At 37.4% G+C, this 13,014-nt stretch overlaps 3 protein-coding genes across 4 annotated transcripts; 1 reads left to right on the top strand and 2 right to left on the bottom strand.

Moving 5' to 3' along the window:
• The first annotated feature begins 1,524 nt into the window (after positions 1–1,524).
• Positions 1,525–3,785, top strand: LOC133830232 (pentatricopeptide repeat-containing protein At1g08070, chloroplastic-like). The gene has a single exon (XM_062260165.1). The coding sequence runs from the start codon at positions 1,540–1,542 to the stop codon at positions 3,643–3,645; it is 2,106 nt and encodes a 701-aa protein (XP_062116149.1). The 5' UTR covers positions 1,525–1,539; the 3' UTR covers positions 3,646–3,785.
• A 186-nt stretch (positions 3,786–3,971) lies between these two features.
• LOC133830233 (serine/threonine-protein kinase STY13) lies at positions 3,972–7,951 on the bottom strand. Its single transcript, XM_062260166.1, has 6 exons — positions 6,799–7,951; positions 6,241–6,373; positions 5,894–6,089; positions 5,524–5,648; positions 5,274–5,432; positions 3,972–5,132 (listed from the first exon to the last, which is right to left on the bottom strand). Exons 1-6 carry the CDS (start codon positions 6,927–6,929, stop codon positions 4,818–4,820), a joined length of 1,059 nt encoding a protein of 352 aa, XP_062116150.1. The 5' UTR covers positions 6,930–7,951; the 3' UTR covers positions 3,972–4,817.
• A 330-nt stretch (positions 7,952–8,281) lies between these two features.
• Positions 8,282–12,757, bottom strand: LOC133830231 (protein NBR1 homolog). 2 transcript variants are annotated; one of them, XM_062260164.1, is made up of 7 exons: positions 12,400–12,757; positions 10,513–11,597; positions 10,284–10,407; positions 9,922–10,182; positions 9,648–9,797; positions 8,737–9,558; positions 8,282–8,625 (listed from the first exon to the last, which is right to left on the bottom strand). In XM_062260164.1, exons 1-7 carry the CDS (start codon positions 12,421–12,423, stop codon positions 8,527–8,529), a joined length of 2,565 nt encoding a protein of 854 aa, XP_062116148.1. In that variant the 5' UTR covers positions 12,424–12,757; the 3' UTR covers positions 8,282–8,526. The 2 variants fall into 2 exon arrangements, with proteins under 2 accessions (XP_062116148.1, XP_062116147.1); XM_062260163.1 differs by having other exon boundaries at positions 10,504–11,597; positions 12,400–12,756.
• Positions 12,758–13,014: the final 257 nt, after the last annotated feature.

Below are 13,014 nucleotides of genomic sequence, written 5' to 3' on the forward strand. Positions count from 1 at the left end.
CAACTTGAGTAAACTCAACTCAAAGAGCAAGGGACAAACTATAGTGGCCAAAAATTGGTCCAAGTCCAACGTAAAGGCCCACTAACGGAACAATGTTCCAAGCCCACTCTGACTAACTAAGCAAGCCAGTAAAATGAAGATCGTTGGCTTCACTAGCCCACATGGGCTAGGCCCAAACTATATATCCTGGATTATATCACATGTCCAATCACCTACTAGACCTGACGCGCGAAGTCTAACCTCAGACTATAATGATAAGGGTCAAGGCATGAAAAGAAAAGGATGTTAAGCTTTCAGCTAACGCACGATAGTGAAGGTCTTCCCTCCAATAACGTTGAAGAAGGCCATGTCTCCAAGTGACACGTGGGGAAGAGGGCACCCAACCTTCAACTGACCTGGAGGATAGTAGTCTTCCCCTTGAAAATTGAGGAAGACCGCTTCTCTAGGAACCACGTCTTGGGGATCGGTCGCTCTCCCAAAGTAGCCTATAAAAGGACCTTTCCTAGACTGTGAGGGGGAGGATCATCGATTGATACTAAGTACTTACTCGCTCTCTGTATACTCTGACTCAAATCTTTACACTTTGTTGAATAAGGTTCAACTCTCAATCAACGGTCAGCCATAGATACAGGAAGAACTCTGACTTTTCTTTATTCATTTTTCTCTTCATTTTACATTGCAAGTTTACTGACTTGACTGTCAAAGTGCCTTCAGCTGGCACCACCCCGGTGTTCCAAGGATTCACGGTCTTCTCTTTTCTTTATTACGCAGGTTGTTAGTGCTCACAAACGTTCATTCCGATCATTATAGATTTTGTCGTCTACAATTACTATAGTAAAATTTGATTGGAAAAGACCCAATAAAGAAAAAATACAATATTTACAAAAATATATATTTAAAATGAAAAAAATATTTAAAAATAAAAGAAGATTAAAAAAAATTCAAACTTCAACTGATTAATTTGATTATCTTTTAAAATATGATAAATATAAAGTCGCATGAAACTAGCCAATTATCTCCACAACAACCTTATCGAAGAGAGTTAGGGAGATTTTTTTTTTTTTTACAAAGTCATACTTCTTTATTTATTTAAAGATTTATATTTTATTGGAGTTTTTGGTCTATCACCATGTGTTTTTTACTAATTATTTTTTTAACTTTGTATTTTGTAAAATAATTATAAAAAACCCATAAAAATATGATTTTGGTAAAAAAAATTAAACTAAAATCATAAATAATTCACTAAATTAATAATTTAAAATAAAAATATAATTATTCTGCCTAATAATTATATTGTCGTACTCAATTTTTTTTTTCTTTTATCAAAATTGAATTTACCGAATCATTAGAAATGTAATTAGAAAAAATCATTGGTCGTCATTTAAATGTGATTTAATATTAATTAAAAAAGTTTTTATTAAAATAAACATATCTCATCCATTTCAGAAAAACAAAAACTATATCTCACGAAAGTTTTTTTTTTTTTTTGAGTAATCATGAGAGAGATACTTGAGTGTAAAAAAAAGTAGTAAAGACAAAATGGCTTTGACAACCCACCCTTTCTTCTCTCCCTCCAAAACTCCAACAGCCATAACTACCATTTCCGAGTTCCCACAGAATCCCAAAACCTTAATCCTCCAAAAATGCAAGACTACCAAGGATCTCAACCAAGTCCACGCTCACCTTATCAAAACCCGCCTCCTCCACAGCCCCCTCATCGCCGAAAACCTACTCGAGTCCGCCGCCATAATCCTGCCAGACGCCATGGACTATGCTCTCTCCATTTTTGGCCGAATGGACCAACCCGATTCGGCGGCGTATAATGTCATGATCAGGGGACTCATATACAAGAAGTCCAACCATGAAGCCATCCTTTTGTTCAGAAAGATGTGTGAGAGTTTGGTTCACCCTGATGAGTTTACTTTTCCTAGCGTCTTGAAAGCTTGCTCTAAGCTTGGGGCTCTGAGTGAAGGAGAACAAATTCATGCCCGGATTGTGAAAACTGGGTTTGGTTCTAATGGATATGTTGAGAACACTTTGATTCATATGTATGCTAGTTGTGGCGATTTGGAGGTGGCTCGGAAAGTGTTCGATAAAATGTCTCACAGGCATGTTATGACTTGGAACTCGATGTTAGCGGGGTACGCGAAGAACGAACTTTGGGATGAGATTGTGAAGCTATTTCGTAAGATGATGGAGTTGGGTTCTGAGTTTGATGAGGTTACTATGATTAGTGTTTTGCCAGCGTGTGGGAGAGTAGCTGATTTGGAGTTAGGAGAGTGGATTAGTGAGTATATAGAAGCAAATAGACTGAAGGACAACCTTGCTTTGATTACTTCTTTGATTGACATGTATGCAAAATGTGGTCAGATCGATTCTGCGAGAAGAGTTTTCAACCAGATGGATCGAAGAGATGTTGTTGCATGGAGTGCCATGATTTCTGGATATGTTCAAGTAAATCGATGTAGGGAAGCACTTGATCTGTTTAAGGAAATGCAAAAGGCAAATGTGGAACCAAATGAGGTAACTATGGTCAGTGTGCTTTATTCTTGTTCTGTCCTTGGAACTTTAGAAACTGGAAAATGGGTCCATTTTTATATAAAGAAGAAGAAAATGAAGCTCACGGTTACACTTGGAACTGCACTGATCAATTTCTATTCAAAGTGTGGGTTAATAGACAGTTCAATTGAAGTGTTCAACAAAATGTCTATGAGAAATGTCTTTTCCTGGACAGCTCTTATTCAAGGTCTTGCTAGTAATGGGCAAGGGGAAAAAGCTTTGGAATACTTCAAATTAATGCAGCAGAACAATATTGATCCGAATGATGTGACTTTCATTGGTGTTCTTTCAGCTTGTAGTCATGCAGGTCTGGTTGATGAAGGTCGAAAATATTTCCTTAGCATGAGCAATGATTATGATATTGAACCGAGAATTGAACATTACGGTTGCATGGTTGATATCTTTGGGCGAGCTGGTTTGATTGAAGAGGCCTACAAGTTTATAAAGAACATGCCAATCCAACCAAATGCTGTTGTTTGGAGGACATTATTGGCTTCATGTAGAGTTCATAAAAAGGTTGAAATCGGCGAAGAATCGTTGAAGAACATAATCAAATTAGATCAGCCTCATAGTGGAGATTACATACTTCTATCAAAACTATATGCATTAGTTGGAAGACACGATGACGCTTTAAGAGTGAGAAATCAAATGAAAGAGAATGGAATAAAAAAGGCTCCTGGGTGTAGTTTGATTGAGTTGGATGGAGTCATGTATGAGTTTTTCGCTGAAGACAAACGAAATCCCAACTCAATGGAGATTTACAATGCAACTGAAGACATGATGAGAAAGATCAAGTCAGCTGGCTATGTGCCAAACACAGCAGATGCAAGGCTTGATGCAGAGGAAGAATATCATAAAGAAGCATCAGTGTCTCATCACAGTGAGAAACTTGCCATTGCTTACGGCCTTATAAAAACAGCTCCCGGAACTACAATTAGAATATCTAAGAATCTCAGAGTCTGCACAGATTGCCACAATGCAACAAAGATTATTTCGAAGGTATTCAAAAGGGAAATCGTTGTTCGTGATCGAAACCGCTTTCACCATTTTAAAGAAGGGTCCTGTTCCTGCAATGATTATTGGTAAAACTTAAGCATCTGATTGTCTTGCAATGGTTGTCTGGAGAATATTTCTATGCCAAAATTGTGAGAGGACTCTTTGTTAAAGTCCCAATTAAGGCAATGGTTGATTAATAAATTTGTTTCAGTTCCCCAACATTTCTGCTACTTTATTTGTCTCTTTATTTTTTATATTTTATTTTACACAGGTTGGAAAACTGCAAAAGTATGTAATAATATAACCGATCAGGATTAGAATGCCAGACCCTTTTTTCTTTCATGCGTAGAAACCAGAGATTCCATTTGGATGGTCATCGTACTAAAGACACAATGTATTGGTACATGACACTGCTATTCATCACCCGCAATACTAGTACGGAAATTTTCTTATTCCAATCAAATTTTGTCATGTAACAACATGGGGCCTTACATTATCACACTACAATTATTACTGAGACAAAAGACTTGTGGTACTCACCAGTGATGTTTCAACATTTTGTATCTATATTCAGAATTTTTTCTAGGAACAAGAGATTAGGAGTTCTCGATTCGCATTCAGCACACATGGTTTGTGTGGAACCAAATTATATCTCAATAATCTGACACCTGGAGTCCTGCCAAATCTCCTATCACTCTCCACCAATCCATGAAGAACACCTTAGTGTATAGGTGGGCCAGAGCCAAATTCTATTCTGCTTAGTATTGACATTTTGGTAAAAGGGCCTTGTCTGATTGGATTTGAACTCTGCTTGTGATTAGTATAATTTATATGACATAACCAGATGTTAAGCATAGTGGAACAATGAAGAAGTAATGACTAGCTGGCTTGGCTTGGCTTGGCTATGAACCTAACATAATTCTTTGCTTACAAAGAATTGGAATCCAGTTTCTCCATCTTGAAATTTACAGAAAAACATGACAAAGAAACTTTACTTGTAAACTATAAGTTACTAGAAGTTAATGATTTACCTAATCAGAGCTAAGCTCCTACAGGCTGAATCTAGCAGCAAGAAAGATACAGGGCAGTGATTTCATCTCATAGCTGAACTTTGATGGAAAAGTAATCAACTTAAACATTGACCATGTTATCAAAAAGGTAATCAAAGGGACTATAGCCTGTGATTACTAATCTTCCTTTTAGACATTATTGCCCAGAGGAGGTGAAAAACTTCATAATCCTCTCTTCCAACTGTTCACGAGTTAATAACATTGGTTGAAGCAGAAGAAAAACCCTTTAGGCTTGTCTTCCATATTTGCTTTAGGAGTCTCCCCTATTTCGTCTCGAACTTCCATCAATGAGCTTGTACCAGGAGACTCGGGCGGCAAGACAGTGTTTTCAGAGGCAAAAATCCTAGAAGGAATCGCAGGCTCTGGTGGGGAAATGGTGTAGAGATAATTAAGCAGCATCTGTATAATCTGGCTGAAATTTGGCCGAGCATTCGGGTCCTCCTGCCAGCATGAAGTTAAAATGGTAGCCAATTCCTCTGGAAGATCCTCAGCACTAGGCCTCACATTCTGAAATGGCAAAGTAACAATTTACAACCTTCAGTAAAGCATTATGCAGTACAAGGAAGGTTTCAGCGAATAGTAAATCCAACCAATTCATTGAAAGAATAAGATAATGTTGCATATGGTTAGAAAGGAAATTTTAATTACTTTGAACGCAGCTGCATAAGCCGCCTGAAGATTTGACATGCCCTCAAATGGCAATTTGTTGTGTAACAGCTCCCACAAAACAATTGCAAAACTATAGGCATCCACTTTGTGATTGTAATGCTTCTTCTCTCCCTGCCTTAATGTAACAGTACTGTACAACTGTTCTCCAAGCAAACAACCGGTTAAGAATTTACAGTGAGTAAAGCCCTCACAGCATAGGCAGGATGTAAATTTTAGAAAAATTTACTACCTCAGGCGCCATCCAGCGATAAGTCCCCGTTTCAGCAGTCATCATCTCGGTCAATGTCTCTTCTCTAGCTAAACCAAAATCTGCCAATTTAACTGTTTTGTGATCTGCAGTCATGAGTAAGTTCTCTGCAACCAAAACAAACGAGCAAATCAAGCCCATAGGAGATCAAGATTTTTGAACATGGTGATGAAGGGATATTTTGCTGCCTTTCAATGCATAAGTAGCTACTCAACAGTATCAGACTATGTCCAGATTATATACAAGGTCCAAAATTAACCAAGTACTACAACAGCCATGCCAAGATGGAACTTCTTTGCATAAATAAATGTGTGAAAAAAACAAGTATTTGAAGCTGAAAAGGAGAGGTTACCAGGTTTCAAATCACGGTGTATGATTCCATGAGAGTGAAGGCACTCCATTGCACGAGCAATATCAAGTGCAAAGCCAACAGCAACACGAGTTTCCAAGCACCTTGGCCGCATGTTTAACAAGTATTTACGTAATGTGCCACCCAATAAAAGCTCAGTAACTATCACCATGACCGGCTCCTTACAAGCACCAATAAACTGTTGACACACAAGGTTTCTGTATTAAATATTTGACATTGACAAACAACAATACCATATTAATTGCACCAAGAACCCTCTTCTGTTTGGTTTTTTTTTTTAAATAAAATAAATAATTAATTTTTTCTGGTTTTACAATACTGAATCCCACCTTCACTAAATTTTTATGTTGAACTCTAGACAACATTGCAACCTCTCTTGCAAACCGACCTTCTCTCTTGATGATTTCTTCGGGAGTTTCACCTTTATGAACAATCTTTATGGCAACCGTCTGATTTTTGTACCTGAATGTTAATAAAAAAAACAACTAAATGAGTGAGTGAGATTATAAGGTTTAAAACACACCCAGAAACCAAATTGAAATGGTAGTGAAGCTCAAAGAAACTTTAAACCTCAATAACCCACTAATCCCATTGAAAAGATTTATGGATTCCAATCATGGAATGGAAACTGACAAAAAATTCAGAAATGACCTTTCAATAACAAATCTTTGGATATGAAATCTGTATGATTGTTCAACAACTCCAAAAAGAATTTAATATAAAATAAAAGTACTCCAAGATGAGAGGTATCAGAAAAATCAAAGCAAGAATTTGCAAATCCAAGAAAAATGCAAATGGACGAAAATGGCATTGCCACTTTCAAATCTGCATAGTAATTAAAGAAGAGAAGAAAAAAAGGATCAAAATCTGAAAACCTTTGCACTTACTTTCCCTCATACACTTTAGCATGAGCTCCCTCTCCAATCCTTGGCCCAACAAAGAGATGTTTAGGGTCAATAAGCCATTTTGAATCCAATCTGAACTCATCAGCTGAGCTAAACCTACTCCCAGATTCCATTTTCTTTTGTCTGTAATTTTTTTTTCTTTCACTTTTTTTGTGTTCTTTTTTCACTGAATTCTAATACCCATTTCCACTTCAAAGAAAAATCACATGTCAAAAAACCAAAAGTAGAAGTAGAGGAAGAGGAAGAAGCATTGAAACGCTCATTAACAGAGGAAATGGATAAGCTGACACGAAAAAGGAACTACTACACAAGACATGCTCTGTAGTCAAGTCTTGATGTGCTGTGCTCTCATAACCACATCTCAAGAATAATAAAGCCCAGAGATCAAAATCTCACAGGTGGATGCCTTACATGTCGTTGTAGGAGGCAAAAGCATGAAAACCCACATGTTTTACCCAGAGAGAGAGAGAGAGAGAAGAGAGAGGTAGAGAGAGATTTATGACACACAAAGCTCCAAAACAAAAAGCCCAAAGCCCAAAGAGATACCTTGAAAGCTTTTTATGGGGAAATGAGCAGGATCCCCAGAAATGGAAACAAAAAAAATGAGACTAAAAAACGAAGCCACCAACTAAAAGTATCAAAATATACTTTTAAAGCTCAAAGCTTTCTTTTTGTCGAAATTGTAGTAATCCATTATAGAACTTAGTTAAATGGGGTTGATGAGATTTTTCTAATTTAATTAATCTTGGTGGGCACAGAGCTTCACTCTTGATCTGCAGACAGAATCATGGGAGGGATCAAGTCTATGTTCAATTTAAGAATCTGGGGTGAGAGAGAGAGATAGAGAGAGGAGAGAGAAAGAAAGAAAGATAGATTTTTGTGAATATAGTAATCAAGGAGTATGGAAGCCATAAACTACTCAAAAGCACATGAAAACTGATCTTGCAACATGGGGACAAAGCCACAAAATAAGAAATGCCTGAACTAGCTCTCAGCTTCTATCTTCAGTTGCTATCTACTTTCTTCTCTTCTACTTGAGTTTCACTTCAACAGAAGCTTAATCTGTACTCCATAGGCTTTTATGCTCAAGGTAAGAGCCAAAGGGCCACGATGATGATTGTACTAGTTACCACAGTTTTGTTATCCATTTGAGCTTTCTAGTATAAATCTTTTTAATTCAACTTTATGTATTTATAAATTTAAATCAAATTCGTATATGTAGATTTAAATCAAATTCACTTGTTACAGCTGTAAATTCTTATGTAAGTTGTTACTTTAGTTTTTACATTTTTTTTAATAGGGAGAGAAAAAGGAACAAGGCACAAGATATCTTGTTAAATGCTCTTCCTTTTATTTCACCAGAACACCCACATTAATAGACTATATTTAATTATTTATTCAGAATTTTGTTACCGCTATATAATGTAACAAACACACTGTATAAAAGTAAGATTCAGTGCAAGAATAGAAAATATTTCCTAGTTTTATTTAACAAGAAGATATTAACATTATTAAAAAAAAAGGTCTAATAAAGATAACCCTTGTCCATAATCTCAAGACTCTTGAAGAAACCCCAGAAATCCAAGCATAGAAAACTTAAACATAGATGGCACCTAAGTGTCACATTTATTCCACACATATACTACGATACTAGGTGAAATATCTATAGAAATATATACTGTTAGGAACTAGACTAGATAGGTCTTCAGTTTAGGCACTCTCCCCATTGACAAGATCCATCACTACCCGCTTGATACTTCCATTGTTCTTTACAAGCAGTCTTTTGTTCGTTTCTGTATCACAGAAGCCCTGCAAAAAAGACAGATCTTTAGAACGCAACAAACCAGTAATGAATGTAATAACAAAATAATGGAATAAAAATATTTTGAACAATCTAGAAAGACTTAGAAAAGTTGTTACCATTTCCATCAACTCCTCAAGGATGGGATCCCACTCAGCAACACCGCAAAGATCATCCAGGGACTGCTCCAGGTTGTATTTATTCATCCGCAAGATCTCTTTGTTTAGCTCTGTCTGCTTAAACCCCATCTCTTGAAGTTCATTAAGCAGATTCTCCTCTAAAGTTGCAGGTGTTGGATCAACAAGAGATAACGAAGTCGAGGGTGCACTGACCAAAATTTCAGGGGTTGGAACCAGTACAGGTGCAGTTGCAGGTGCCAAAGCCGGAGCAGTTGCACTAACAGGAAGCGGTACAATTACAGGTGACAAAGCCGGAGCAGTTGCAGGGGCAGGGGCAGGAAGCGGTGAAATTACAGTGTTAGGAAGATGCGGTACCAGTACAGGCACAGGAGGCGGTGCAATTAAAGCTTTAGGAAGACGCGGTACAATTGCAGGCACAGGAGCCGGTGCAGTTGCAGGCACAGGAGCCGGTGCAGTTGCATCCTCTCTCAAATCAATAATTGGATAAGACACAGATGACGAGGCCTCGGTTGCAGGAGAGGTTAAGACACGTTGATCAACCAGCAAGCTGTCATTGATGGGAAAGTTCTGCTCCAGTTCATCTTTTGACTTCCATCCAATTATGGATGCATCAGGTTCTACGGGTACTGAATTATCACCAGAGAAAGATGTCGACCAAGGCCTGAAAAAGTCAGGCTCCGCGTCAGTATTGAGATCCACATTCACAACTTGAGAGCATTTGTCGCCCCTGCTTGATGAAGGCAGATCCGAGGTCACAGTTTGGAGACTCGAGGATAAAGTGTCCTTCAAAGAATTATCCACCTGTGAGAGTACACATTAGAGATGGGGAGGGCAGGAGCAAAATAAAATATGGAGTTGTCATAACTGATGTTTATCAAGTAAAAACATACCTGGATAAGAACCCAAACACGTTGCCCGAATTTCTGGCCAGTAGGAGAAGCCAACCTCCAGTAGGAGATGTATCGACCAGGATGTTTGGGTGCAATAAAATCAACAGCAATGTCAAGCTCATTGTTCACAGGAACACCGTCAGCAGGAATCTGGAGAAGCAAAAATTTCAACAAAAAGTATATCAATTAAAATAGAATCAAAAGACATTAAAAAGCAGAGAATTCAATAAAACATAACAGCAAATGACACAGTTATATATCAAGCCGAACACACCTCCATCTCAACTGAAAGCGAAGTAGAAAAGCGCTCTCCTCCAACCCACAAAAGTTGGGTTCCTCGAGGCCACACTATACCACCATTGTTCTGCATCCGCCATATTTTGGTGAACGGGGTAGATGGAGCCATCAAGGTACCATCCATTACATTGACATCCAAAACAAAGCGACTGTCAAGCCTCCTATCAGGCTTATGAGGTCGAAGGGGCTTCATCGCAAGACCTCTTAAAATAGGAGTTCTGGCTAATGGTTGTGGCAACTAGAGAAATAGAAAAACAAATAAACAAAGGCAATGAGAATTTAAAGCAAATATTATATAAATAGAGTGGACAGAAGAATTGATTATGTATATATGCGTACTTTCCCAAGAGGACCCTTGAATAGCCGTGGATGACGAAAAGGAATTGGGTGGTCAATTCTTACATAATCAGTCTCATTACCCATTTCTGAAAAGCAATTACTGCAGAGATCATAGTCTTCTTTCCTGCAACACAATAATAAAATAAAAAACATAAACTAGGAGTTCAGCAATAATTAACAATATTGAAATTAGAACTCAAAGCTACATCAAGATAGTTACACTTCAGACTTGTATCTGGTTCCAGTTATAGGATGGACACCACAGCCATCACAGCGTATGCCTCTATGAAATATTCCACCACTCATGGTTTCAGCGTGATTTCTTTTAAATGAATGGCAGGGACGTAAGGCAACAGGAGGCAAAGGGAGATTATCTACAACAGGTACTCCAGAAAGTGGACATTCATTGAAAGGATTAAAATCGTAACCAGAGGTCGGGACAGAACTTGAGGAAGCATCACAACCACAACCGACCGGCTTTGCTTTATCACTGTTTACCTGCTTCTTCTTCTTCTTGTCATCATCATCACCAACAGTGGCTGATGCGGACTTCACATGAGTAGGCTCAAATGCATAACATTCAGCAGGATGTTTATTAAGATCAACAAAAGGAAAATGACCAGAACCATGGACATTTCCCACGTCCACCTGATTGCTTTTGGGCACTTCTTCATTGTTATTTGGGCTTGATTCTGGGGCCTTAGAGGAGAATTGTGGGTTGCCAGCATCATTTGATCCAGCAGCAGCTGATGGAGCCCTGGGGATCTCAGCAGCCTCGTCTTGTGTGCCAGCCTCTCCAACAGAGGGAGACACTGAATCTGGAGTCAGTAAAGACTGCCCCATCTTTGAGAAGAACTCAACAAGCTCAGATGCAATTGGATTTGAAGATGCAACTTTTGAAGCGCCATCAAGAGAGAGCTTTAAAAGTGCTGCCCCAAGTGGCTCTGGTAGAGATTTCAACACTTCAGCAGCAACATAGCTCGTATTTGGCAAAGGATGCTGAACATGAGGAGATCTTGAAGGAGTAGAACTTCCACTTGGTCTAGCATTTGATCTACCACCTCTGTCATTGTTCAGATGTACATTAATCCTCAAAAATTTTAGCTCTTGCCTCATAGCATCACGTAGATCATCATCGTCAACAAGTGACACAACATCCCCATCTTCATCGACATATGTCATAATTATATCAGCATCAAGGTTAAAACTAAACAGACTAGCAACTTTCGCCCTCAATCCAGCCATGTCAAGCTCCAGCTCATCATCCTCGCTGAGCTTAGCATTAAAGCGTCTAAGTGTATCCCCATACTTAACCTGCAACATAAGCAAAGGCATAACAAATGAAAATTATTGTTATACAATAGATGAACAATGATTTGAAAAAGATACCTAACAAAAAAAATAAAGAATTTGACCATCAAATATGGGTAAGAGAACCAGTTTGCTAGAATATTCTCAAACTTAAATTTTTCTGAACACATGCGTATAAGCCCAATTTATAAAAACACAAGTATCAAACATACCAAATTTTAAATTACAACACAAATACAGCAGTCAAAAGCACAGAACAACTGATTATAGCATAAAGGAAACAATTAGAACAAGACTACACTCAAACCATTACAAAAAAAAAAAAAAAAACCTTCAGAATTCATGAGCCAACACACACAGATCCTATTGATCATTGTTTAAATTGGTAAGAGAAAACATAGATTTGGACATTGAAATCTCCAAGAGTAAGGGCAAATACTAGACGCCCTAAGAGTGGTCGTGCAAATCAAACATCTCATTTAGACCTTCCAATCTCTATCTACAGTCCTTCACTGATCAAAATTGATCCCTGAGTCTCTATTTATTTGCTTTCCAATCAGAGAACCAAAAAAAAAAAAACAAAGCCATATCTCTAACAACCAAACTAAACAAACTAAACCTCACTCAAAAGCCACTGTTTCCACAAAATCAAAACCAACACTTATGATAATAAAATATAAAAAAAAATCCATTTTTTTCCAAGCTTTTTTTCTCGACAAGCAAACAGAAAAGAAAAAAAAAAAAAAAAAAACCCCATCAAATTAAAATCAAAAGAATTTAGGAAAGAAAGAAAACAAAAAACGACCTTGATCACCATGGTCGACGCCATAACTTCACCTAGAAATGAAGAAAAAAACGTGATCACGCGTCCCTGTAAGCCGCGAAAACCAGCAAATATTCACAGAGAAGGAAACCCTAAGTGGAGAGAAATCGCACAATTCTAAACTAAAAATGGGATAAAAACTATGAGAGAAAAGGGGAATGGAGAAATATATGTTGGGTTAACCTCCAAATTTTGTTGGAATTTACGAAAAGTTACTTAAAAAGCTCAAAAGACTAACAAGCGTATCCATAATCCGCTATTATAGCCTCTACAACTTCCTCAATTAACTATCTATTTTTATAAAAATATTCAAATTTTTAATTTTAATTTTGTTAAGATGAAAGAAAAATAAGTATTTAGGAATATATGTATGTGGTTTCGTGTCTGTATATAAAGCTCGCTGCTCTCTTACGGTTTGGCTTAGCCACTAAGAAATCTTCTTGACTATTTCGTTTCTTTTCCAAAAGGAAATCTATAATCGGTTTCTAACTTCTTCTCCAAACTAAATAAAATTTACCAATTAAATTTTTATTTTTTTTTAGTAAAATATGATATGATATTTTATAATTAATTTGGAGTATTCAATATTACTAAGGG

This window comes from Humulus lupulus, chromosome 4, assembly GCF_963169125.1.
Source record: "Humulus lupulus chromosome 4, drHumLupu1.1, whole genome shotgun sequence".
Lineage (NCBI taxonomy): Eukaryota > Viridiplantae > Streptophyta > Magnoliopsida > Rosales > Cannabaceae > Humulus > Humulus lupulus.